The following is a 25929-nucleotide window of genomic DNA, read 5'->3' as shown; positions in this document are numbered from 1 at the left end:
AAAAATCATTCTTAAATATTTAATACATGCTATTTTGAATATGAAAGTTCACTTGAGCATTTTGTGATAAAAACTTTACATGCTATTTTTATCATATAAGTAAATTTAGTATTTTTTTAGGAAAGGACGATTGATTACAATCTATATTAGAGAAATAGATGAATTAAGTAATAACTATAGATAAAAATGTAACCCTCTAAAAGAATATGATTATGAATTTATGATCATGATTTTCAAAGTTATTTACTTCCTTTTAAATAAAAAATTTTGGATATGTTGAAATTGAGTGAATAAAATTACATCCTTTTTTGTGTGCTAAAATAGGTTAAGATAATTTAAAAAAGGAGAAGAGTAATTAAAGAGTAATAAATATACTTGCTATTGAAATATGAGATTAAATTAATAATTATAATTGAAAGAATTTACTTTCTAAGAAGTTTTTAAATGGAAGATTGATTATTAAGGTTTTATAAATTTAAACAAATTATTAGCCATTCAATTTTTTGAAGTGAATGATAATTCTTTAGTTAATAAATAATTTTCAAAAGGAATTAATTACATGCTATTTTTTATAATATTAAAATTAATTAAATAATATTTTTGAAGTAAACTGATGAAAAGTGTATACTTTCTTTTTCATAATATTTTTATTAATCTCTATTAAAAACTTATTTATTGAATTTACAGTAAGTTTTTTTCTTTTGGCAATTCATCTTTCTTTTCCTATTTTTTAATTTCTTAAAAAATAACATGTTACTATTCCTTCATTTTCATAGTTGGCATCATCATAATTTAAGGTTGATTCATTAACTAATTCTAAGATTATTCTAATTTTGTGAGTAAATCTTTAATTTTTTATTCTTATTCATTAATTCTTTTTTATAGTTAGAGATTTGTTTTCTATAATTCTTCTATTTTTGCCTCCTTTTTAACAAATTATTTTGAATAAATTGAGGATATTTTGAATAAAATATGTTAATTAACATATTGTCTTTTTTGATGATCTTCTATTAACTCTAAGTTTAAGGTCTGTTCATTTTTACTTTAAAAAATTTAACAAAAGAGGTAGATTAGAATACACAAATATACATAATTGGGTAAAACTTATTTGACAAATCTCTAACAAACTCAATTTCATTTTTGAGTGAACTTGTGAATTGCTGAGTGTTTCCATCTATCATTTCAATAAGCATGTCATCTAACTAAAATTCAAAAGAAATAATTCCCTTTAAAATAATTAAAGCCTCCTTAATAGGCATTCTATTCCTTGGAACAAAATTAGTTAATCCTTCAATAATATATTTAAGCTATTTGTGATAAACAAAATTTTTAAATTCATCATTAAAATTTAATTGTTTGTGCTTATTTGATGCTAAATTGAAATTTATTCCCTAGACAAATGTATATATTAGATATCCTTTTTCATAATTTTTGTTAAATAAAAATAAATAATAGCTTTTTTATTTATAATACATACCTAAAGAACATGCTTCACTCTATTTAAATTAATGAATAAATAAAAATAATATTAATTAGCCTTGAGAGAAAGAATTTAAATAAAATATTTACTCTGTTGCTTGGCTCTTGTCTCACAGTGATGCCTAATTTTAAATATTCATCATGATAAACCTTACCTATGTATGGATCAGATGGGTCACAACACTCTGGTGCTTGATATAACAAGTTTCCCATCTTTATTTTTTTGAATTGAATTATTTGAATATCTCTTTAATATGATAAAAATATCAGAGTATACATATTGGTTGTTAGTATAGCCAGATTTATTTATTATGTTATCTGCCAAACCAAAATCAGCTATTTAATTAATATATTTTATGGAAAATCAAATCGATCAAGCTGTGTAGATTTGTTAAAAATTTACAAACAACAGCATTTCCATGATAGTCAATTAAGATATTATCCATTTTCAGATCATTAACAAGGCAGTTCTTCGAGTGAATGTAGTAGAGACCTTGAGCAATGTCATTAGCATACTTGATTGCTGATATTTCATTCAGTCTTTTGTTTTAGTTCCTTTCTAAAATTTAGTTGAGAGTTCCTTTTTATTTACAGAATTTTATTTTGAATTAAAAACTTTAAATTAAGGGGTTTTATTATTTATTTATAAATTTTTAAAATAAATTAGTTTTAATTGTACCTTAACACTCAGTTAGAACTAAGTAACTAAATTGTTATCCTTCAAATTAATCTATAAGACTGACTACATAAGGAGAGTCTCTACATTTTTTGAGTATTTCTACTTCTTGCTTCACTTGATTGTTAAGATCTTCGTCAAGTTTTCCTTGAGGATCTCTAACTTAAACACCTTTGATGGCATACCTCATTTTAGTTTTGGAATCTTTTGCTAATAAAACTAATCCCTATACTCCCTGTCCTAAAAATCTAAAATCGGAGTAGCCTTTTTTAGTTAATTCGCTTTTCATAGTCTAATAAATTAAAGCTTATTAAGGCTTTATATTAGGTTCTTAGATATCAGAAACTTTTGTTAAAATTAAGATAAAATTTGATTAGAACCAAGACAAAGACAGGGTAATTTATTAAATGGATGGTTTGGTTTTATTTTTACAGATTAAACGTTTAAACTTTAATAATTTCTGGATGCAAGTTTTAATATTTAAATATTTATAATTATCAATTTATTCATAAAAAATTAATATTAATTTAAATATTTTTTACTGACTAACTCAGGCTTATCGAGCATTTATACACCTTTCATTCTGTACATCTCTTTGACTTTTTTCCTATTTTGAAGATGCAAAGCAAGCTTATATTTAGCTTCTTAGGTTCCTAGAAGATTTTAGCTGATTATATCCATTTTTTATATCTCAATATTTTTTTTTCTAACAAATTATGTTGAATTAATTAATTAATTATATAAACAAAATTCGTTAAGTTTTTAAATGTTTATTTTTTGTTAATATCTGATGTAAATTAATTAAAGGATGTTTGAAAAATCAAAATTTTCTTTGATAAATATTGTAATAAATAATACGCATTAAATATGAGATCATCTATGTTTTAAATTATATGTTAGTTTTATTGTGCCATTTATTTATTGATATTTTTACTATTATGAAGATATTAATAAATTTTAAAGGTTAGTACCATCCAGTTTAAAATAGAAAACTGATTTTATGGTCAATTACTTCAATGATGGCTAACAATTTAAGCTCTAAGCTTCTATACTTCTATGTATTACTAAAGCTATGAATTGTTATTTGTTTTCTTTCTTTCTTCCTTTATTTTACGCGATTTAGTCATCTAATTTTATTCATTATGTCATTTTGCATATTTTCGTGATTAAAATGATGGCAAGTTGGAATATTTAAATATACATAACTAAATAAATGAAGCTTAGATATAAAACTTTTTGCAAATTTTGCTGTAAAAAACAATAAATTGTAAGACTATAAACAAATATTATTCACGCCAACTTTCTAAATTAGAACTTATGAAAAGACCCTTTTCTTTTATAAATAAAATTGAAAAATGTTCGAGCCAGATCTTATTTTCAAATATTAAGAGCCAATCAACAAAGAAAATATGTAATTGCTTAAATAGATACAATAAGTAATAATTAGATAAAATACCTCACTGTATTTTTACAAAAACAACCAAAAGCAGGTAAATAATAAATAGCACGAAAAGCAAAATACTTTTCATATTCTTTGATGTTTCATTAAAATATTTATTTTTGATAAAAGATTAGTGGATAAAAAAATTATTTTTTAATATGAATAACTTATAACTTGAAAAATATGCAACAATAGTTTAAAAAAGTAAATTTTTTTCAACCTTAAACCTACTCTAAAGTTAGAAGATCGCTATAAACTAAATTCGTTAATATTTTAAATGTTTATTTTTGTTAAAATCTGATGTATATTAATTAAATGATCTGTAAAAAGAATATTTGACAAATCACAATTTTCTTTGATACATATTGTAATAAATAATACGCATTAAATATTAGATCATTTTATAAATAAGATTTAAATATTCCAACTTGCCATCATCTTAATCACGAAAATATGCAAAATGACATAATGAATCAAATTTGATGAGTAATGCGCGTAAAATAAAGGAAGAAAGAAAACAATATAAAAATTCATAGCTTTAGTAATACATAGAAGTAAAGAATCTTAGAATTTAAATTGTATGTCATCATTGAATTAATTGACCATAAATCAGTTTTCTATATAAACTGGGTTCTATTAACCTTTAAAATTTATGAATGTCTTCATAATTGTAAATATATGTATAAATAAATGGTACTATAATTTTAAAGAAGTAAATCTAACATATAATTTGAAACATAGATAACTAAATAAATGAAGCTTAGATGTAAAACTTTTTGCAAATTTTGCTGTAAAAAACAATAAATTGTAAGATTATAAACAGATATTAACATTTTCACACCAACTTTCTAAACCAGAGCTTATTAAAAGACCTTTTTCTTTAAAAAATAAAATTTAAAAATGTTCAAGCATTATCTTACCTTCAAATATTGAGAGCCAATTAACAAAGCACATATGCAATTGCTAAAATAGATACAACAAGTAATGTATATTAGATAAAATACCTCACTGTTTTTTTACTAAAACAACCATAAATAAGTAGGTAAATAATAAATAGTGGGAAAAGCCAAATACTTTTCATATTCTTTGAAGTTTCATTAAAAAATGTATTTATTTTTGAATAAAAGATTAGTGGATAACAAAATTATTTTTTGATATGAATAACCAATAACTTTAAAAATATACAATAAAAGTTAAAAAATAAAAATTTTTTGTACCTTAAACCTACTCTAAAGTTAGAAGCTCACTATAAATAAGCTGTATCTTTTACTGAGTTATCCAAAAAACTCATATTAATAATAACCCACAAGTTAATGTCTTTTTTGAAAATGGTAACAAAAAATTTTTCAAAATTTATATTTTTCAAAAAAAATGACATGTTATAAGAATATATGGTGTCTATTATTTCAAATTTAACATTTTGCTAATTTAAAGGTTTCTAAAAACTCAAAAATAAATAAAGCTGTTTTAAGCTTATTTAGCTTTATTTATTATTTTATAAGATAAATTACATTTCGCCTTTTGTAAATTAAATAGGCATTTCGCTCTAATTATTTTTTTTTTCATGTTTTTTAAAAAAAAAGAAATTAAAAGTTGAAGCTACAAATAATATAGAAAACATAAAAATATATTATACAAATTCATATTATTTTTAATATTTGTTAACAATAATTTAAATTATTATTTTATTTATAATAAACAAGCAAGCAAGCAAACTAACAAACAAAAAGCGCATTTCTGATTTCGTAAACTGTGTTACCTGAATCTAACAATAATTTGGTGGCTCGTCACTTTTTAAAATCACAAAAACGATTTATATTTTATTATTTTTTGAAATTAAGTTTTTCAATTAAATGAAAATTATAAATTTATTTGTAAAAAAATTAATTACCTTCTAATATTTTTATAAATGTTTATTAAATCTTGCTTTTTTGTTATTAAAACTTTATATATGTTATATATACCCTATTTATTTTATTCAAAGGTTTAGTTGAAAACTTAATTTTCTTATAAATAATTTTCATTTCTTTATAATAAATAAGTAGTAGATAGATTTTCATATTTTGGTTTCTTAATAGGATTAATTAATTATTACCAGCTGTTTTAATTAAAACACTTCTTGATTTCATTTCATCCAAAATTATTTAAAATATTACAACCTATTTTTTTTTAATTTTTATATATTATTTTTAAATCACTCAAATATTTTACAATCTAGTTTAGAATTAAAATAGTTAGTTAGTTACATTTTTTCAATTACTTTCATAACTCTTACTCACTGTTTTTATTTTAAAATTAACACTTACTTAATCTACATTATATAGTACCTTTCAAAAATATTACTATCTATTTCATAAATTAAATTAGATATTTATATAAAAATTATTCTTCTAAAATATTACTCGCTGTATATTCAAAATTAAACTTATTTTCCTTCTGTCTAATTTTTCATCTACTAATAATTACCATCTTTTTTCAAAAGTTCATTTAATTTTCTAATTTCTTATTATTAACTCTTATTTAATTTTACTCGCTATTTTATATTTAGATTTTGTTTTCATATCAAAAGACATTCTAAAATATCAATTACAAGCTATTTTGATTATGAAAGTTAATTCAGCATTTATTTTCTCATCAAAAATCATTCTAAAATATTAATTACGAGCTATTTTGAATAGGAAAGTTAGTTAATTCAGCATTTATTTTCTCATCAAAAATCATTCTAAAATATTAATTACAGCCTATTTTGTTAATGAAAGTTAATTCAGCATTTATTTTCTCATCAAAAATCATTCTAAAATATTAATTAATTACTAGCTATTTTGAAAATGTAAGTTAATTCAGCATTTATTTTCTTATCAAAAATTTTTCTAAAATATGAATTACAGCCTAATTATAATATGAAAGTTAGTTAATTCAGCATTTATTTTCTAATTAAAAATAATTCAAAAATAGTAATTACATCCTATTTTGAAAATGGAAGTTAATTCAACACATTTATTTTCTCATCAAATATCCTTCTAAAATATTAATTACTCCCTATTTTGAATATGAAAGTTAGTTAATTCAGCATTTATTTCTCATCAAAAATCATTTTAAAATATTAATTACAGACTATTTTGAATTTGAAAGTTAAATCAGCATTATTTTCTCATCAAAAATTATTCTAAAATATTAATTACTTGCTATTTTGAATAAGAAAGTTAGTTAATTCAGTATTTATTTTCTCATCAAAAATCATTCTAAAATATAAATTACTTGCTATTTTTATAATGAAAGTTAATTCAACATTATTTTCTCATCAAAAATCGTTCTAAAATATTAATTACATCCTATTTTGAATATGAAAATTAATTTTAGTATTCATTTTCTCATCAAAAATCATTCTAAACTATTAATTACTCCCTATTTTCAATTTAAAAATTAATTGAAAATCTAATTATTATAAAAATTTTAAAAAATTACTTGCTATTAAAGATGTAAAAAATTCGAAGAAGACCTAGTATAAGATGATAAAATTACCCGCTTATTGATATAATAAAGTAAAATATGTTTAATCTTTTAAGAAACAAATATAAAAGTTTACAGGCTATTAGAAATATGAAATATATTTAATATTCTAATAAATAAAGTAAGAAATATTACTAGCTGTTTTGTATAATAAAAATATTGAGATAGTTAGAATAAATTTTATAAAGAAAGTTACGCTCTGTTTATATTTAAAAGTTAATTTGTAGTTTCTAAATTTAGAACAACAAATGATTGTTTGCTTGTTTTTTACTTGCTTTTTTAAATAAAAAAGGAAAATAAAAAAATAAATATCTCTTGATAATATCTAGTAAAAAAATTACCCACTATTTTAAGTTTTAATTTGTATTTTTGAATTAGAATTGAATTAAATTATTACATTCTATTTTATTAATTTTAATTTATTATTTCATCGATCTAGCTAAGATTATGAAATGTTATTAAAAAATTACAGTCTATTATTTATTTTAATAAAAGCAAATATAATATCAAGCCAAGATTTTAACTAGATTGATCTTTACTTCTTCCTATTTAAGTCATTTTATTTGAATATTTCAAAATACTAAAATTAAAAATTACGAATCCCTTATTTAAATTTGAAGATATTTTAAAATATTCTGATAAAATATTATTCAAAGATTATACTCTCTATAATAGAAAAAAAAAAATAATTTTGTATTTATTTTAGAGTGGCATTTAACATAAAAGCTTTACTCCCTATTTATAATTTTTCGTTTTCTTCTTATTTAAAGTCATTCAAAAATTTTACTCACTATTAAAAAATAAATAAATAGATAAATATTAATAGAAAATAATAAAAGATTTACTAGCTATTTGGTTGAAGTAATTAATGAATGAATATATGTCAATAAGAAAGTAATATAAATATTACAATCTGTTTCAAAAGTAAAATTAATTAACTATTTATTATTTGATAAAATAAATCTGAAAGTAATACATCATCCTATTAATTAACAGTTTATTTAATATGAGTTTGTCTTTTCTAATATAATTAAATTAATTAATTATTTACCTAATTAATGTTTTATTCAATTTTTTATAGCTATACGTTTCTTTATCTTAATATTTTACCCATTTTTTCTATTTATATTATAATTTTAATTTATGTTTGAATAATTTTTAAATGCACTTTAAAATATTACATGCTATTTTAATTATCAAATTTAATTTTTAAATTTCTGAATAAATCTTCAATTTCAATACTCCCTATTTATAATTATAATGTTCAAATTATTTTTTATTTCTCAAAAATTTATTTAAAATTATTTACCAATCTTCGCTTTTTAAAAATAATTTATTTTGCTTCTTTCAATGAAATTATTCAAAATATACCATCTGTTTTAATTATTTAATACAATTCATCATATTTATTTTAATTAATGTCTAAATTTTACTTGCTTTTTTTAATTTTAATTTTTTTTGATTATTTTTAATCATAGACACTATTTACATTCTATTTAAAACCATTATTGATATATTAATTAGATGTTTTAATATCAAAAGATTACTATCTATTTTTAAATATTAATGATACAATATTTAAAATTTAAAAATATTATAAATAAATTCATACCCACTATTCATACAATAAACTCATTTTCAATATCTGATACTTCTAAATCACAAATATTATATTACATCCTTTTCAAAATTTTATATAACTTATTAACTATTATCTATTTAACTAAAATTATTACCTCCTCTTGTTAATACTAAGTAATTTAAATCAGCATTTTCTAAAAAAAATAAATCAAATAACATTACTTCCTAATTGGTTATTTAGATAATTAATTAATTATTTATAAATTATTCTTTAATATATTTATTACTGTCTATTTTTCAATAATATAACTTATTCACCTCTTTTAAATATATGTATATTTTACACGCTATTTTAAATATTAAAGTTAATTTTGCATTTATTTTTTTCTCATTCAAAATTTTAAAATATTAATTACTCTCTATTTTGAATATGAAAGTTAGTTAATTCAGCATTTATTTTCTTATCAAAAATCTTTGTAAAATATTAATTACATCCTATTTTGAATATGGAAGTTAATTCAGCATTTATTTTCTCATCAAAAATCATTCTAAAATATTAATTACTAGCTATTTTGTAAATGAAAGTTAAATTTGGCATTTATTTTATGGTTAAAGATAATATTATATACAAGAAATAGGCACAATATTAAAATATGATTAATTAGAGTAAATATTACTAAGAAATCTTAATATTTAATTGAAATTACTTTTATTTTTTAAATATTTTGTTGGTTGTGATAGCTATTTTATCTTTAAATATTATTCCTTAAATTAGAAGTTAATAAAATCATAAGTAGATTAAATATGACTTCAAAATAATTATTAATTTATTAAAATTTATTTATTGAGAATTTAAAAATATTATATTATCCTAGATTCTTTTTTCTATATTTTTTATCAGAATGAATCTAACTAAAATCTTAGAATTTTTATTTTAATTTTAAAATATCTATTTTATTACAATATTTACAATATTTTTTAATTTTTTAATCGAGAATATTTAAAATATAAAAATTTCCAATAAAGAATATTCTAGAATATTAGATACAACAATGGCTCAATATAAAATATCTTAAAATTATGCAGATATCTTGTATATAATTAAAAAAATTATTTTAAAATATTAATTAATTACTAGCTATTTTGATGATGAAAGTTAGTTAATTCAGCATTTGTTTTCTTATCAAAAATAATTCTAAAATATTAATTACCCACTATTTTGAATATAAAAGTTAATTCAGCATTTATTTTCTCATCAAAAATCATTCTAAAATATTAATCACTGGCTATTTTGAATATGAAAGTTAGTTAATTCAGCATTTATTTTCTCATCAAAATCATTCTAAAAATTAATTACTATCTAATTTAAATATGAAAGTTAATTCAGCATTTATTTTCTCATATAAAATCATTCTAAAATATTAATTACATGCTATTTTGTATATGAAAGTTAATTTGAGCATTTTGTGATAAAAACTTTACATGCTATTTGAATATATAAGTAAATTTAGTATTTTTTATGGAAAGGACTAGTGATTACAATCTATATTAGAAAAATATATTAATTAAGTAATAGTTATAGATAAAAATATAACCCTCTAAATGAATAAGATTATTAATTTATGATCACGATTTTCAAAGTTATTTACTTCCTTTTAAATAAACAAATTTTGAATATGTTCAATGAGTGAATAAAATTACATCCTTTTTTGTGTGCTAAATTTTTTTTCATAATATTTTTATTAATTTCTATTAAATTAATTTACAGTTAGATTTTTTCTTTTGGTAATTCATCTTTCTTTTCCTAATTTTTTATTTCTTAAAAAATAACATGTGACTAGTCATTCATTTTCATTGCTGGTATCATCATAATCTAAGGTTGATTCATTATCTAATTCTAAGGTTATTCTAATTTGGAGAATAAATCTTGAATTGTTTATTCTTATTCATTAATTCTTTATTATAGTTAGAAATTTGTTTTCTATAATTCTTCTATTTTTGCCTCCTTTTTTACAAATTATTTTGAATAAATTGAGGATATTTTGAACAAAATATGTTAATTAACATATTATCTTTTTTGATCGTCTTCTTTTAACTCTTAGTTTAAGGTCTGTTCGTTTTTACTTTAAAAAGTTTAACAAAAGTGGTAGATTAGAATACAAAAATATACATGATTGGGTAAAACTTATTTGACAAATCTTAAATAAACTCAATTTCATTTTTGAGCGAACTTGTGAACTGCTGAGTGTTTCCATCTATCATCTCAATAAGCATTTCATCTAACTAAAATTCAAAAGAAATAATTCCCTTTAAAATAATTAAAGCCTCTTTAATAGGCATTCTATTCTTTGGAACAAAATTAGTTAATCCTTCTATAATATATTTAAGCTATTTGTGATAAACAAAATTTTTAAATTCATCATCATAATTTAATTCTTTGTGCTTATTTGATGCTAATTTCAAATCTAAACCCTAGACAAAAGTATATATTAGATATCCTTTTTAGTAATTTTTGTTAAATAAAAACAAGTAATATATTTTTTATTTAATATAATAATACCTAAAGAACATGCTTCACTCTGTTTAAATTAATAAATAAGAATAATATCAACTATCCTATTGAGAAAGAATTTAAATAAAATTTTTACTCTGTTGCTTGGCTCTTGTCTCACAGTGACGCCTAATTTTAAATATTCATCATGATAAACCTTACCTATGAATGGATCAGATGGGTCAAAACACTCTGGTGCTTGATACAAGAAGTTTCCCATCTTTAATTTTTTTAATATCACTTAAGTATTATAAAAATATGAGTGCATACATATTGATTGAAAGCATAACCAGATTTATTTATTAGGTTATCTGCCAAACCAAAATCAGCTATTTAATTAATTAATATATTTTATAGAAAATCAAATCGATCAAGCTTGTTTAGATTTGTTAAAAATTTACAAACAACTGCATTTCCATGATAGTCAATTAAGATATTATCCATTTTGAGATCATTAACAAGGCAGCTCTTAGAGTGAATGTAGTAGAGACCTTGAGCAATATCATTAGCATATTTTATTGCTGATATTTCATTTAGTCTTTTGTTTTAGTTTCTTTCTAAAATTTAGGTAAGAGTTCCTTTTTATTTATAGAATTTAATTTTGCATTAAAAACTTTCAATTAAGGGGTTTGATTTTTTTATTTATTTATTAATTTTAAAAATAAATTAGTATGATTTGTACCTTAACACTCAGTTAGAACTAAGTAACTAAATTGTTATCCTTCAAATTAATCTAAAAGACTCACTACGTAAGGAGATTCTCTACATTTTTTAAGTATTTCTACTTCTTAACTAACTCTATCGCTAAGATCTTTGTCAAGATTTCCGTTAGGATCTCTAATTTAAACACCTTTGATAGCATACCTAATATTATTTTTAGAATCTTTAGCTAACAAGACAAGTCCCTATACTCCCTATCCTAAAAATCTAAAATCAGAGTAGCCCTTTTTTATTAATTCGCTTTTCATAGTCTAATAAATTAAAGCTTATTAAGGCTTTATATTAGGTTCTTAGATATCAGAAACTTTTGTTAAAATTAAAATAAAGTTTGATTAGAGCTAAGACAAGGTAATTTATTAAGTGAATGGTTTGGTTTTATTTTTACAGATTAAACGTTTATGTTTTAATAATATCTAGATGCAAGTTTTAATAGTTAAATATTGATAATTATAAATCTATTCATAAAAAATGAATATTAATTTAAATATTTTTTACTGACTAACTCAGGCTTATCGAGCATTTAGACACCTTTCATTCTGTACATCTCTTTGACTTTTTTCCTGTTTTGAAGATGCAAAGCAAGCTTGTATTTAGCTTCTTAGGATCCTACAAGATTTTAGCTGATAAAATCCATTTTTTAATATTTCAATATTTTTTTTTTCTAACAAATTAAATTGAATTAATTAATTATATGACTATAAACAAAATTTGTTAAGTTTTTAAATATTTATTTTTTGTTAAAATCTGATTTAAATTAATTAAATTACGTGTAAAAAGAATATTTGATAAATCAAAATTTTCTTTCATAAAAATCGTAATAATACGCATTAAATATTAGATCATTTTATAAATAAGATTTTAACATCCCAACTTGACGTCATCTCAATTACGAAATTATGCGAAATAACATCATGAATAGAATTAGCAGACTAATGTGAGTAAAATAAAGCAAGAAAGAAAACAAAATAACAATTCATAGCTTTAGTAATACATAGAAGTAAAAAAACTTAGAATTTAAATTGTTAGCCATCACTGAAGTAATTGACCATAAAATCAGTTTCCTATTTTAAACTGGATGGTATTAACCTTTAATATCTATGAATGCCTTCATAATAGTAAAAATATGAATAAATAAATGGCACAATAATTCTAAAGAAGCAAAAATAACATATAATTTAAAACATAGGTAACTTAATAAATGAAGCTTAGATATAAAACTTTTTGCAAATTTTGTAGTAAAAAACAATAAATTGTAAGACTATAAACAAATATTAACATTTTCAAGACAACTTACTAAATTAGAGATTATTAAAAGACCCTATTCTCTTATAAATATGTAATTGCTTAAATAGATACAATAAGTAACATATATTAGATAAAACACCTCATTGTCTTTTTACAAAAACAACCAAAGGTAGCTAAATAATAAATAGAGCTTGATAAAAGCTAAATACTTTTCATTTTCTTTGAAGTTTCATTAAAAAGTTTATTTTTAAATAAATTATTCTTAAATTCCTTACATTTTTACAAGCCCACCTATTAAATGCTTAGGGAATTTTAAATTAAATTTTTTTGAAGAAAAATTTTAATAAAAGGCTAAAATTAAAAAATTAATAGAAAAATCATAAAGATTGATATAAATTAAAATTATAAATATTATTAATGAAATTCTATTATAAAATTATTTATTTATTTTTATATAAATAATGTTCAAATGCATTAGCTATTCAAAAAATAGTGATCTCAATTCACTAAATTTTTGAATGGCATTTAGCTATATCTATCTATTTATGTTTTAGGTTTAATTATTTTTTTACAAAACTATATAAAATAAAACATATGAAATTCTATTATTCAAATAGTTTTATATTTATTCATCCTATTTTTCATTATTAATTCAAAATATTTAGTAAGGATTAATTTTTAAAAAGAACTAATCTTTTTGATTTTAGGCACTTGTTCTTTATTTTCTATTCTACTGATTCACTGATATAATTTTACCTTTAAATATAATTATTGTAAATTACTAATCAAAGTTAATAGAATAAAATTTTATATTTAACAATAAATAAATAATTAAAATAAAAAGATAATAAATAAATGAATTAAAAACTTTTATTGTTTTAAATACATTTTAATTTTAAAAAATCAAAGTCAAAAACTAATAAACTGTTTTTACTCAAGTTGAATTGTCAAATTTAAGAGATTATTGCACTTTGCTAAAGCAGAACCTAAGACTGATACACCACCATCTGTAATTTAATTTTGACTTTTTAAATGTTGATGAAAATATAAATAATTAATTAGTTAATTAAAAGAAAAAAATGAAAAAAAAACTTAGATAATAAGAAATAAATGAATTAACTAACTAACAATCAAAGTAAAGTTGAAAATGAAATTATTTAAATTGAGAAAGAAAAAAAAAACAAGATTAAAAAAATGAAAAGTAAATCAAATAAAAACAAATGAAAAAATAAATTAAAAGAGTTTTATTTTTATATTAAAAATTATCAAATCTAAAACAATTAAACTGTTTTTACCTAAGATAAAGTGTCAAATTTAAGATATTAGTGCACTTCGATAATTCAGAACTTAAACTTTATGCACCATCATCGCCAATTTAATTTTCACTTTTTAAATATTGAAGCAAGAATATAAAGTTAATTAATTTGTTTGTTTGAAGGAAAAATCAAGAAATAGTATGATATTATAAGAAATAAGTTAATTAATAATTAAATCTAAATTTGAAATGAAAAATGGAATCATTTAAATTAAGAAAGGAAAAAAAAACAAACAAGCAGAGTATAAAAGAAAAATATAAAGCTAATTAATAGATAAATAAATTAATTAAAAGAGTTAATTATATTGTTTTTACTTAAGCATAAGTATCAAATTTGAAAGATTAGTGCATTTTGCTAAAGCAGATCCTAACTCTGATGCGCATTTATCATCAATATCATTGAAACTTTTTAAAAGTTAAATAAAATATAAAATATAATTAATTAGCTAATTATTTAGTAGGAAAAATATCAGATTATAAAATATGAATTAATTAAATATTAATCAAAGCAAAAGTTTAAAACTATAAAATAAATGTGTTAGTTAGTTAGTTTTTCTAATAAAGAAAATAAAAATACAAAGAGAATAAAAAATGAAAAATAAATAAAATAAAAAGCTAATAATTAAATCAATAAAAAATTTTAAATTAATATTATAAAATATCAAAACCCAAAGCAAATAAACTGCTTTTACCTAAAATCAAGTACTAAATATGAGAGTTTAGTGCACTTTTCTAAAGCAAAATATAAACTTGATAGACCGTCTTCACAAATTTAATTGTCGCTTTTTCAATATAGAAGAAAAAATATATAATTAATAAAAATCCAAAACAAATAAACTGTTTGTTTTTACTGAAGATAAAATTTCAAATTTGATAGATTAGTGCACTATGCTAAAGCAGAACCTAAGTATGATAAACCTTAAATACCAATTTAATCTCCACTTTATAAATATTGAAGAAAAAATATTTAGCGAATTAGTTAAAAGAAAAAAAATGAAAAAAATATATGAAATAATTAATAAATAAATAAATTAATTAATCAATAAAGCATATGATATTTAAAAAAATAAGTAAAATTAAGATATAAATAGAAAAAGAATAAAAAAGAAAAGTAAATCAAATAAAATAAAATAAATTGCAAATATCAAATCCAAAACAAATAAACTGTTTTTACCCAAAATCAAGTGTCAAATTTTAGAGATTAGTACACTTTGATAAAGCAGAACTTAAGAATGATGCACCTTCACCACTAATTTGATTTTCACTTAATATTGATTAAAAAATATATAATTAATTTAATAATTATTTGGAAGGAATAAATGAAGATAAATAATGAGGTTGTAAGAAATGAATTAATTAATTAATAATCAAATCTAAAAATTATAATAAAAATAATAAATGTGATAAATTAAGAAAAAGAAAAGCTCTGCAGGAAAAAAAAAGAAATGTAAACCAAGATATACATACATATATATATAATAATAAATAAAATTTATTTAATTTTGAATTAAAAAATATCAAAAAAAATAATAAAATAAACTTTTTTTACTCAAGATCAAGTGTCAAATTTGAGAGATTAGAGCACTTTTCTAAAGCAGAACATAAACCTTATAAACCTTTATCACAAATTTAATTTCCACTTTTTAAATATAGAAGAAAAAAAATTAATAAGAAGGAAAAAATGAAGAAATAAAAAAAAATAATAAGAAATGAATTAATTAATTAATAATAAATGTAAAACAAACAAAATAAAAAAGAAAAGTAAGTCAAATAAAAAATTAATAATTATTTATTTATTTAAATAATCATTTTTATATTAAAAATATCAAAATCCTAAACAAAAAAATTATACCAAAAATAGAGAGATAAATTTGATAAATAAGTGCATTTTGCTAAACCAGAACCTAAGCCTGATATACCTTCATCACCAATTTAATTTTCACTTTTTAAATATTGAAAAAATATAAAAATTTAAAATTTAGTTTGAATAAAATAAACAAATAATATGAGATAATAAGAGAAGAATAAAAAGTTAAATAAATCAAATAAAAAACTATTATATAATTTAATTAAAACTGTTTTATTGTTTTTAAATTCTTTATAAAACTAAAAAATATCAAAATTTATAGGAATAAACTGTTTTTACTTAAGATAAAGTACCAAATATGAGAGATTAGTGCACTAACCTAAACCAGAACCTATGATTGATGAACCTTCATCTCCAATTTAATTGCAACTTTTTAAAAATTGAAGAAAATTTATAATAATAATTAGTTATTTAGAAAGGAAAAATAAATAAATAAACAATTTGAAATAATCAGAAACGAGTTAATTAATAATCAAATCAAAAAATAAATTAAAAAAATGAATTAGAAATATAAAAAAATCTCACGAACAAATTTAAAAAAGAAAGATAAATCAAGTTTTATTATTTTGAATTCATTTTTAAGTTAAAAAATATCAAAATCCAAAAAAAATAAACTGTTTTTACTCAAGACTAAGTGTCAAATTGGAGAGATTAATGCACTTTGCTAAAGCAGAAACTAAGACTGTTGCAACTTTATCACCAAATTAATTTCCACTTTTTAAAGATTGAAAAATTTTTTTAAATAGTTAATTATTTAAAGGAAAATAATGAAGAAGTATTAGATAATAATTAATAATCAAATAAAAAGTTTAAAATAAATAAAAAATGAATGAGTTGAAATAATAAAGAAAAAAACAGGTTAGCAAAATAAAAAAAAATGTAAATCAAAATAAAAAGCTAATAAACAATTAAATTAAAAAATATATTAACCAAAACAAATAAACTGTTTTTACTAAAGATATATTGTTAAATTTGAGAGATTAGTGCACTTTACTAATGCAGAACCTAAGTCTGATATACTTTCAACACTAATTTAATTGTTGCTTTTTTATATTGAAGAAAATGTATTTATTTATTAGTAATTTATAAGGAAAAATGAAGAAAAATATGAGATAATAATAAATTAATTTATTTAAAATCAAAGCAAAAGTTTAAAATGAAAAAACGGATGAGTTAAATTTAAAAAGTAAAAAAAAATAAATCAAATAAAAAGTTAATAAAAAATAAACTGTTTTAAATTAATTTTTATATTAAAAAATATCAAAATCCAAAACAAACAAACTATTCTTACTATAGATATAGTATCAAATTTGAGAGATTATTGCATTATGCTAAAGCAGAACCTAAGCCTGATATGTCTTCATCAGCAAGTAAATTTTATCTTTTTAAATATTGAAGAAAATTATTATAATTAATTAATTTTTTATTTATTTAAAAGGAAAAAGGAAGAAAATATATGATATAAAAAGAAATAAATTCATAATTAAAAATTAAAAGTAAATTAAAATAATTTTAAAAAAAAATTTTTAATTGATAATGAGCTAATATAGATGAGATTGTCTATTAGAAAATAATATTATATTATAATTAATAAACTTGAAAATTAAATAAAAAAGTATTTGTAATAATTAATATTAATAAATTAAATATACTAGAGATCAATTTCTATAACTGAATTAGATTAAAGATCAGAGTTTAAAAACTTTTTTTATTAATAAAATAAATTCAAATAACTTCTTTAAAAAAATAAATATTTACATCTTTTAGACTTTTAAAATAATTTTTCTATTATTTCATTTATTTATTTTTACTAAAATTTGAATAGCAATTTATGATTTATGGAATTTTATTAATTAATTTAAAATATACTAAAAAATTAATTAAATTTAGTTTTATTTTGAAACTATATGGATAAAATAACAAAAAATTATAATATATTGCTAATCCCGCAATTCAAATATCACGAATTGTGTAGGTATGTACAGATAGATGGTGATGAAAAACATTTATTTATTTTTAATAAAATCACAGATAGATAAATGAATCAGATAAATTCTGATAGATAAAAATAAAATGAAGACTATTTATTATTCAATTTTTCAATACCAGGATTAGCGATACTCTTTATTATACTAATTTTTTATTTATTAATATTAATAACAAAACTATTGTAGTCATTTTAAAATGCTTGCATAGTCACCTAAATTATGCTAAATTTTTGAGTAATTTTGGTCAAACCTTAACAAACAGAAAACTAACTGCATTTCATATATCAAGTTGTTGTTGGCTAATTATGATTCTGGTTCAATTTATTTTTGAGTTAATGATTTTTTTATCTTTTAATGCAGTAGTCTAAATTATAGACATAATTAATTTTAATTATTAAATCTTAAAAATTTGTAGAATATAAAATTATTATTAATTTTAAATTACTTATTAAAGGAAATTAATTAATTTATAAAATCTAAATATTAATAATATATAAAATAATTTTTATATTATATAAAAAAATTAATTAATATGTATGACATAAAAGTTTTATATTTCTATAATTTAGTAAGATAGATAAACAAAATTATTAAAACTTTGGTCTTTACTTTTTTTTTTGGTGACTTCTGAAAGAAATAAGCTTTATTTAAGGAAATTCAATTTGAAATTTATTTATTTCATAAAGAAATTTTTAACTTATCAAAATTATGAATTTATTAATAAAAATAAATATAATTCTATCTATCTATCTATCTATCTGTTTATATTTTAGATTAAATTATTCTATTACAAAACTATATAAAATAAAACATATTAAATTCTGTTAGTCAAATAGTTTTATATTTATTTAGTCATTCTTCATTTAAACATCTCGTGAGCTTCTTTAGTATGGAATAATTTTCAAAGAAAACTAATCTTTTTAATTTAAGACACTTGTTATTTAATTTCTATTCTACTAATTCACTGATTTCGTTACAACTTTAAATATAATTATTGTAAATTACTAATCAAATTTAATAGAATAAAATTATATTTTTAATGAATATATTAAATTAGTAAATAAAAATAACACAGCTAGCAAGAATGAATGAATAAATAAAAAGATAATAAATAATAAATAAAAAATTTATATTGTTTTATATTGATTTTTATATTAAAATATCAACATCCTAAATAAATAAAATATTTTACTCAAATGCAAGTTTTAAATTTAAGAGATTAGTACACTTTGATAAAGCAGAGCTTAATAATTTAATTTGTTCTAATAAAATATTGACGAAAAAATAAGTAATAATATAGTTATTTAGAAAAAAAATGAAAAAAAAAATTTAGATAGTATGATAAAAATTAAGTAAGAATCAACAAAGTAAAAGCTAAAGTGAAAAAACTAATTAGTTAAATTAAGAAAGAAAAAGAATGCAAGATGAATAAAAATGAAAAGTAAATCAAATAAAAACTAATTAAGAATTTTATTTTTATATTAAAAATATCAAAGTCTAAAACAAATAAACTGTTTTTACAAAAGATAAAGTTTCAAATTTAAGATATTAGTACGCTTCGATAATTCAGAGCTTAAGCTTTTTACACCTTCATCACCAATTTTATTTTTACTTTTTCAATATTTAAGAAAAATATAAATAAAGTTAAAATTAATTATTAGATAGAAGGAGATAATTAAGAAATACCATGTGATTACAAGAAATAAATTAATTGATTATCAAATTAAAATTTTAAATGAAAAAAGGAATGAGTTAAATTAAGAAAGGAAAAAATATATATACAAGTAAGTAGAATATAAAAGAAAAATAAAAGTTAACAAATAAATTAATTAATTAATTAATTAAAAGGGTAATTTATATTAAACAAACAAACTGTTTTTACCTAAAATCAAGCGATAAATTTGAGAGATTAGTACACTTTTCTAAAGAAGAAGCTAAACTTGATACACCTTCAACAGAAATTTAATTATCGCTTTTTAAATATAAAATAAAAAATATATAATTAAAAAATAAGTATTTAAAGGAAAAAATGTAGAAAAAAAATGAGATAAAATTTAATTAAAAATCAAAGTAAAAGCTAAAAGTGAAAAACATAATTAGTTAAATTAAGAAAGTAAAAAAAAACACACAAGCAGAATAAAAAATAAAAGTAAATAAAATAAAAATTAAAGAAATTGAATGAGTTTTATTATTTTAAACTAACTCATTTTTATTTTAAAAAATATCAAAAAAATCCAAAATAAATTAAAAAATGTTTAAATCTAAAATAAAATAAAACTGCTTTTACCAAAGCTCAAGTGCCAAATTTGAGAGATTAGCGCACTTTTCTAAAGCAGAAGCTAAACATTATAAACCTTCATCACAAATTCTATTTTCGCTTTTTAAATATGAAGAAAAAAAATTTTAATAAAAAATGGATTTACTAACTAATAAAAAGAGCAAAACAAGCAGAATAAAAAAGAAAATTAAATCAAATAAAAAGCTAATAAATTAAAAGATAAATATTGACTGAATTAAATATTCATTTTTATATTAAAAAATATTAAAATCCAAAACAAACTAAAAACTTTTTTTACCTAAGATGGAGTGACAATTTTTACAGATTAGTGCATTTTGCTATGCCAAAACCTAAGCCTGATGCACCTTCAAGACCAATTTGACCACCTCTTTTTAAATATTGGAGAAAATATAAAACTTTAAAAGTTAGTTCAAATAAAAAATCAATAAAAAATTTCAGAGATAATAGAGCAGAATAAAAAAGTAAGTTAATAAGTCAAATAAAAACATACTTTTAAACAGTAAAATAAATTAAAACTGTTTTATTGTTTTTAAATTCCTTAAAAAATAAAAAATATCAAAATCTAATCGAATAAACAGTTTTTACTGTAGATGGAGGATAAAACAAGAGAGATTAGTGCACTATCCTAAACCAGAACCTAAGGCTGGTGTACCTTCAAATTCAGTTGAATTGTAACTTTTAAAAAATAGAAGAAAATGTATATAAATAATTATTTATTTAGAAGGGGAAAAATGAAGAAAAATGATGAAATAATGAGAAATGAGTAAATTAAAAATCAAAGCAAAAGAGAAAATAAATAAATATTGAATTAGAAAGAAAAAAAAGAATTAAAAAATTATAAAAGATAGTTAAATCTAATAAAAAAAGAAATAAATAAATTAATTAATACAGTTTTATTATTTTAAATTCATTTTTAAGTTAAAAAAAATAAAAATATAAAAAATAATCTATTTTTACCGAAAGTTAATTGCCAAATCCGAGAGATTAGTGCACTTTGCTAAAGTAGAAACTAAGGCTGTTGCAACTTCATTACCAAGTTAATTTCCACTTTTTAAAGATTGAAGAAAATATAGCAAATAATTAATTATATAAAAGAAAAAAATGAAAAAAAAAAATAAGATAATAAATAATGGTTAATAATCAAACTAAAAGTTAAAAATGAAAATACAAATTAGTTAAATTAATAAAGAAAAAACATATAAGCAGTATAAAAAGAAATGTAAATAAAATAAAAAGCTAATAAATAAAATAAAAAAATATAAAATCCAAAATAAATAAACTGATTTTACAAAAAATTTAGTGACAAATTTGAGAGATAAGTGCACTTTTCTAAAGCAGAACCTAAGTCTGACATACATTCTACACAAATTTAATATTCACTTTTTATATTGAAGAGAATGTATTTATTTATTTATTTAATTAGTTAGTTAGTTATTTATAAGGAAAAATGAAGAAAAAATATGATAATAAGAAATTTTTAAAATCAAAGTAAAAGTCTAAAATGAAAAAATGAATGAATTAAATTGAAAAAATAAAATAAAAAATATACAAACAAACAAACAAAATTTAAAAAAAGTAAATCAAAAAAAAAGTTAAATTATAAAAAAATAAATTGTTTTAAATTCATTTTTAAATTAAAAAATATCAAAATCTAAAGCATATAAACTATTATTACTAAAGAAACAGTACCAAATTTGAGAGATTATTGCACTATACTAAAGCAGAACCTAAACCTGATATATCCTCACCTAATAGATAACTTGATCTTTTTAAATATTGAAAGATATTATTATAATTATTCAAAAAGAAAAATTAAGAAAATATGATATAAAAAGAAATAAATTAATAATTAAAAATAAATTAAAAATGAAATAATATAGATGAGATTAGAAACTAGAAAAACAAACAATATTATATTATATAAAATGATAAATAACTTGAAACATAAATAAAAAAAAGTATTTGTAATAATATTAATAGATTAAATATACGAGAGATTGATTTCTATAACTGAATGAGATTAAAGATCAGAGTTTAAAAACTTTTTTTTATAAATAAAATAAATTTAAATTTAAATAATTTCTATTAAAAAATTAATAATTACATCTTTTAGTTTTTTGTAATATTTTTTCTATTAAACCATTTATTTATTTTTACTAAAATTTGAATAGCAATTAATTAATGATTTATGGAATTTAATTAATTAATTATTTATAAATAAATAAACTAAAAAATTAATTTTGTTTTATCTTGAAATTATATGGATAAAAATAATTAAAAATTTTAATTTTGATAAATAATAATTTATAAAATTTCCTTCTAGGAAGAAATACGACAAAAATGCTAGCATGAATAAAGCTCATTATTAAATCTTAATAGTAATAGTTAAAAAAATAATTATCTCTATTTAGTAGTGTAAATCCTCCTTAATTAAACCAGCTCAAAAAATTTTTTTTGTACGAGTATTGGTGATATCCAATCAGCTGAATTTTAAAACCAGGAACAGCTATACTTAAAATTTGATTTATAAAATTATATTTTAATTCTTTTAATTATTTTTTAAGTTAATTAAATTTAAATAAATAAATAAATAAATAAATAAATAAATCAACAGAAATTTGTTATGTAAAAATATTGGCTAAATTTTAGATATAATCTCACAAGACAAAAACTTATAAAACACATAACAACTAATTTAAAAAATGTGAATTTTCTCATAATAATAAAGAGAGAACTGAAACTATGACAGTAAAAGCAAGAATGCTAATTCCAGTGTTCATACTAGCAATCTTCTTTTCAAAGTAATCTTAGACATCATTATTTTCGGATTTGCAGTTCGATTTATAGCATCTGATAACTTCATAAGTGTTTTCTTTATTTTGCTCAGTACATTAAGTTAAGCAGTTTTCGAGTTTGTTTAATTCTTCTTGACAAGCTTTTATTGCTTCTTCGCTACCAGCTTGGCATGGAGTTTCAGTATTATTGATGTTCTCCTAGTCTAAATCAATTTTCTTTTCATCTTTACTAGTGGAAGGAGTATCTATTCCAGTGCTAGTATTAGGAAGCAACTTATCAAAGTAAGCTTTTATCTATTAATTTTCGGATTAGCAATCGGATTTATAACACATGATAAATTCATTATCCTTTTATTCATTAGATTATTTACATTATTAGTAGCATTATGTGATTAATTTCAATTCTTTTTCGCAATCAGTAAATTATTAGCCACTAAGTTTGCCGCATATAGATTCTTATTCCTTCATATTTATTTCAGTGTTAAATGTAAGAAGCTACTTATCAAAGAAAGCTTATATCTTTTCATTTTCGGTTTAGCAATCATTTTTATAACACATATTAAAATCAATTTCGTTTCCTACACAGTAATAGTAGCATTATGAGATATATTCTAATTATTTTTCACAATCAGTAAATTTTTAGCCACTAAGATTTTCGCATATAGAATTATATTCCTTCAAATACAAATCAAATTCCTCTTCATCATAATTAGATTGACTATATTAATTTTCTCTATTATCATTAGTAGAAGTATCTTATTAGGCAGCAGCAATTACAACAAGAGCTAATAAAGCAAAGGCACAGAATCTCATTTTTTTTTTGAATTTAATTAAATTGTTTTTTTTAGTTATTTATTTATTTAATTATCTTTTAAGAAAAAAGCTCAAATGCTATTTTTATAGTAATACTTGAAATAGAAATATATTTGAAATTTAATAAATAAATGTGTTTTTAGTTCCTTGCATTTAATCAATCTATAAATAGATATGCATTATAATTAATATACTCACAAGAACCAAGTTATTTTTACCAAAACAAAAAGTCTATAAATAAAATTTAATAGATAGATATTGGTATTATCAAAGATTTTTTTTTTTTAATTTGTTTATTCAATATCATTAAAACCTACTTCATAACTATTATCAAAAATAAATAAAAAAATAAATAAAATAGCTTTAATTAGTTTTAAATTTAGAATAAAGTTTATATATAACATTTTTAAATAATAAATAAATATACAAATTTGATTTTATTTTTAATTTAATATTTTTGGTTTTAATTTTATATTTTGTTGCATTTAGATTTAACTAAGTTAGTAAGCTTTAAATATACTTTAATTAGGCTTTGCTAGAACTTATTAGTTGTTATCAAAAAATAGCTTTAATCAATACATAAATTGATATTACCAAAACAAAAAGTCTATAAAGTATATTTAATATAAATAATAAATTATCTATAAATAAAATTTAATAGATAGTTATTGGTATTATTAAAGATTTCTTTTTTAATTTGTTTATTCAATATAATTAAAACTTACTTCATAACTATTATCAAAAATAAATAAATAAAATAGCTTTAATTAGTTTTAAATTAAATAAATAAATTTTATATCTAGCATTTTTAAATAGTTCAGCCATAATTAAGTTATTAAAAAATTTACTTAAATAATATTGTTCCTTTTAATGAATACAATATTTTCAATTAAAATAGATACATAAATAAATAAATTTTATTTAGTTTTTAATTTAATATTTTTGGTTTTAATTTTATATTTTGTTGCATTTAGATTTAACTAAGTTAGTAAACTTTAAATATACTTTAATTTGGCTTTGCTAGAACTTATTAGTTGTTATCAAAAAATAGCTTTAATCAATACATAAATTGATATTACCAAAACAAAAAGTCTATAAAGTATATTTAATATAAATAATAAATTATCTATAAAAAAAATTTAATAGATAGATATTGGTATTATTAAAGATTTCTTTTTAAATTTGTTTAATCAATATCATTAAAACTTACTTCATAACTATTATCAAAAATAAATAAATAAATAAAATAGCTTTAATTAGTTTTAAATTAAATAAATAAAGTTTATTCTAACATTTTTAAATAGTTCAGCAATAATTAAGTTATTAAAAAATTTACTTAAATAATATTGTTCCTTTTAATGAATACAATATTTTCAATTAAAATAGACACATAAATAAAAAAATAAATTTGATTTTGTATTTAATTTAATATTTTTGGTTTTAATTCTTTGCATTTAGATTTAACTAAGTAAGTAAGCTTTAAATATACTATAATTAGACTTTACTAGAACTTATTAGCTGTTATCAAAAAATAGCTTTAATTAACACATAAACTGATATTATAAATTAGATTTTATTCTAAAGAAACAAGCCATAATTTACTAGGATTATAGTAAATATCATCAATAATAAATAAATAAAATAAATCT

General features: G+C 19.2%; 6 protein-coding genes across 6 annotated transcripts; 2 read left to right on the top strand and 4 right to left on the bottom strand. All coding sequences in view use genetic code 6, as the record gives it.

Annotated features, from left to right (window-relative positions):
• Positions 1-803: 803 nt before the first annotated feature.
• TTHERM_00958790 (kinase domain protein) lies at positions 804-2836 on the bottom strand (the record flags this gene model as incomplete). Its single annotated transcript, XM_001020760.2, has 7 exons — positions 804-1417; positions 1478-1496; positions 1570-1692; positions 1757-1815; positions 1883-2059; positions 2159-2500; positions 2698-2836. The coding sequence occupies 7 exons, from the start codon at positions 2834-2836 to the stop codon at positions 804-806; spliced, it is 1473 nt and encodes a 490-aa protein (XP_001020760.2).
• A 674-nt stretch (positions 2837-3510) lies between these two features.
• Positions 3511-4068, top strand: TTHERM_000958789 (hypothetical protein; the record flags this gene model as incomplete). Its single annotated transcript, XM_012798802.1, has 2 exons — positions 3511-3645; positions 4009-4068. The coding sequence occupies 2 exons, from the start codon at positions 3511-3513 to the stop codon at positions 4066-4068; spliced, it is 195 nt and encodes a 64-aa protein (XP_012654256.1).
• Positions 4069-9966: 5898 nt separating this feature from the next.
• On the bottom strand, positions 9967-12592 carry TTHERM_00958760 (kinase domain protein; the record flags this gene model as incomplete). Its single annotated transcript, XM_001020757.2, has 9 exons — positions 9967-10047; positions 10117-10692; positions 10753-10810; positions 10858-11159; positions 11336-11458; positions 11509-11567; positions 11640-11816; positions 11921-12262; positions 12454-12592. The coding sequence occupies 9 exons, from the start codon at positions 12590-12592 to the stop codon at positions 9967-9969; spliced, it is 1857 nt and encodes a 618-aa protein (XP_001020757.2).
• A 277-nt stretch (positions 12593-12869) lies between these two features.
• On the top strand, positions 12870-13085 carry TTHERM_00958750 (type V secretion system signal peptide protein; the record flags this gene model as incomplete). The annotated part of the gene is made up of 2 exons (XM_001020756.1): positions 12870-12892; positions 12938-13085. 2 exons carry the CDS (start codon positions 12870-12872, stop codon positions 13083-13085), a joined length of 171 nt encoding a protein of 56 aa, XP_001020756.1.
• A 759-nt stretch (positions 13086-13844) lies between these two features.
• TTHERM_000958749 (kinase domain protein) lies at positions 13845-22815 on the bottom strand (the record flags this gene model as incomplete). The annotated part of the gene is made up of 23 exons (XM_012798801.1): positions 13845-13959; positions 14138-14227; positions 14499-14588; positions 14834-14923; positions 15211-15300; positions 15370-15459; positions 15693-15782; positions 16068-16157; positions 16371-16460; positions 16665-16754; positions 17010-17099; positions 17339-17428; positions 17677-17766; positions 19895-19984; positions 20256-20345; positions 20661-20750; positions 20950-21039; positions 21258-21347; positions 21630-21719; positions 21962-22051; positions 22348-22437; positions 22664-22713; positions 22777-22815. 23 exons carry the CDS (start codon positions 22813-22815, stop codon positions 13845-13847), a joined length of 2004 nt encoding a protein of 667 aa, XP_012654255.1.
• A 571-nt stretch (positions 22816-23386) lies between these two features.
• On the bottom strand, positions 23387-24280 carry TTHERM_00958730 (transmembrane protein, putative; the record flags this gene model as incomplete). The annotated part of the gene is made up of 1 exon (XM_001020754.1): positions 23387-24280. The coding sequence occupies one exon, from the start codon at positions 24278-24280 to the stop codon at positions 23387-23389; it is 894 nt and encodes a 297-aa protein (XP_001020754.1).
• Between the last annotated feature and the right edge of the window lie 1649 nt (positions 24281-25929).

Source organism: Tetrahymena thermophila, assembly GCF_000189635.1.
Source record: "Tetrahymena thermophila SB210 genomic scaffold scf_8254556, whole genome shotgun sequence".
NCBI lineage: Eukaryota > Ciliophora > Oligohymenophorea > Hymenostomatida > Tetrahymenidae > Tetrahymena > Tetrahymena thermophila.
The sequence above is the reverse complement of the archived record's forward strand: the minus strand, read 5'-3'. Positions and strand labels throughout refer to the sequence as shown.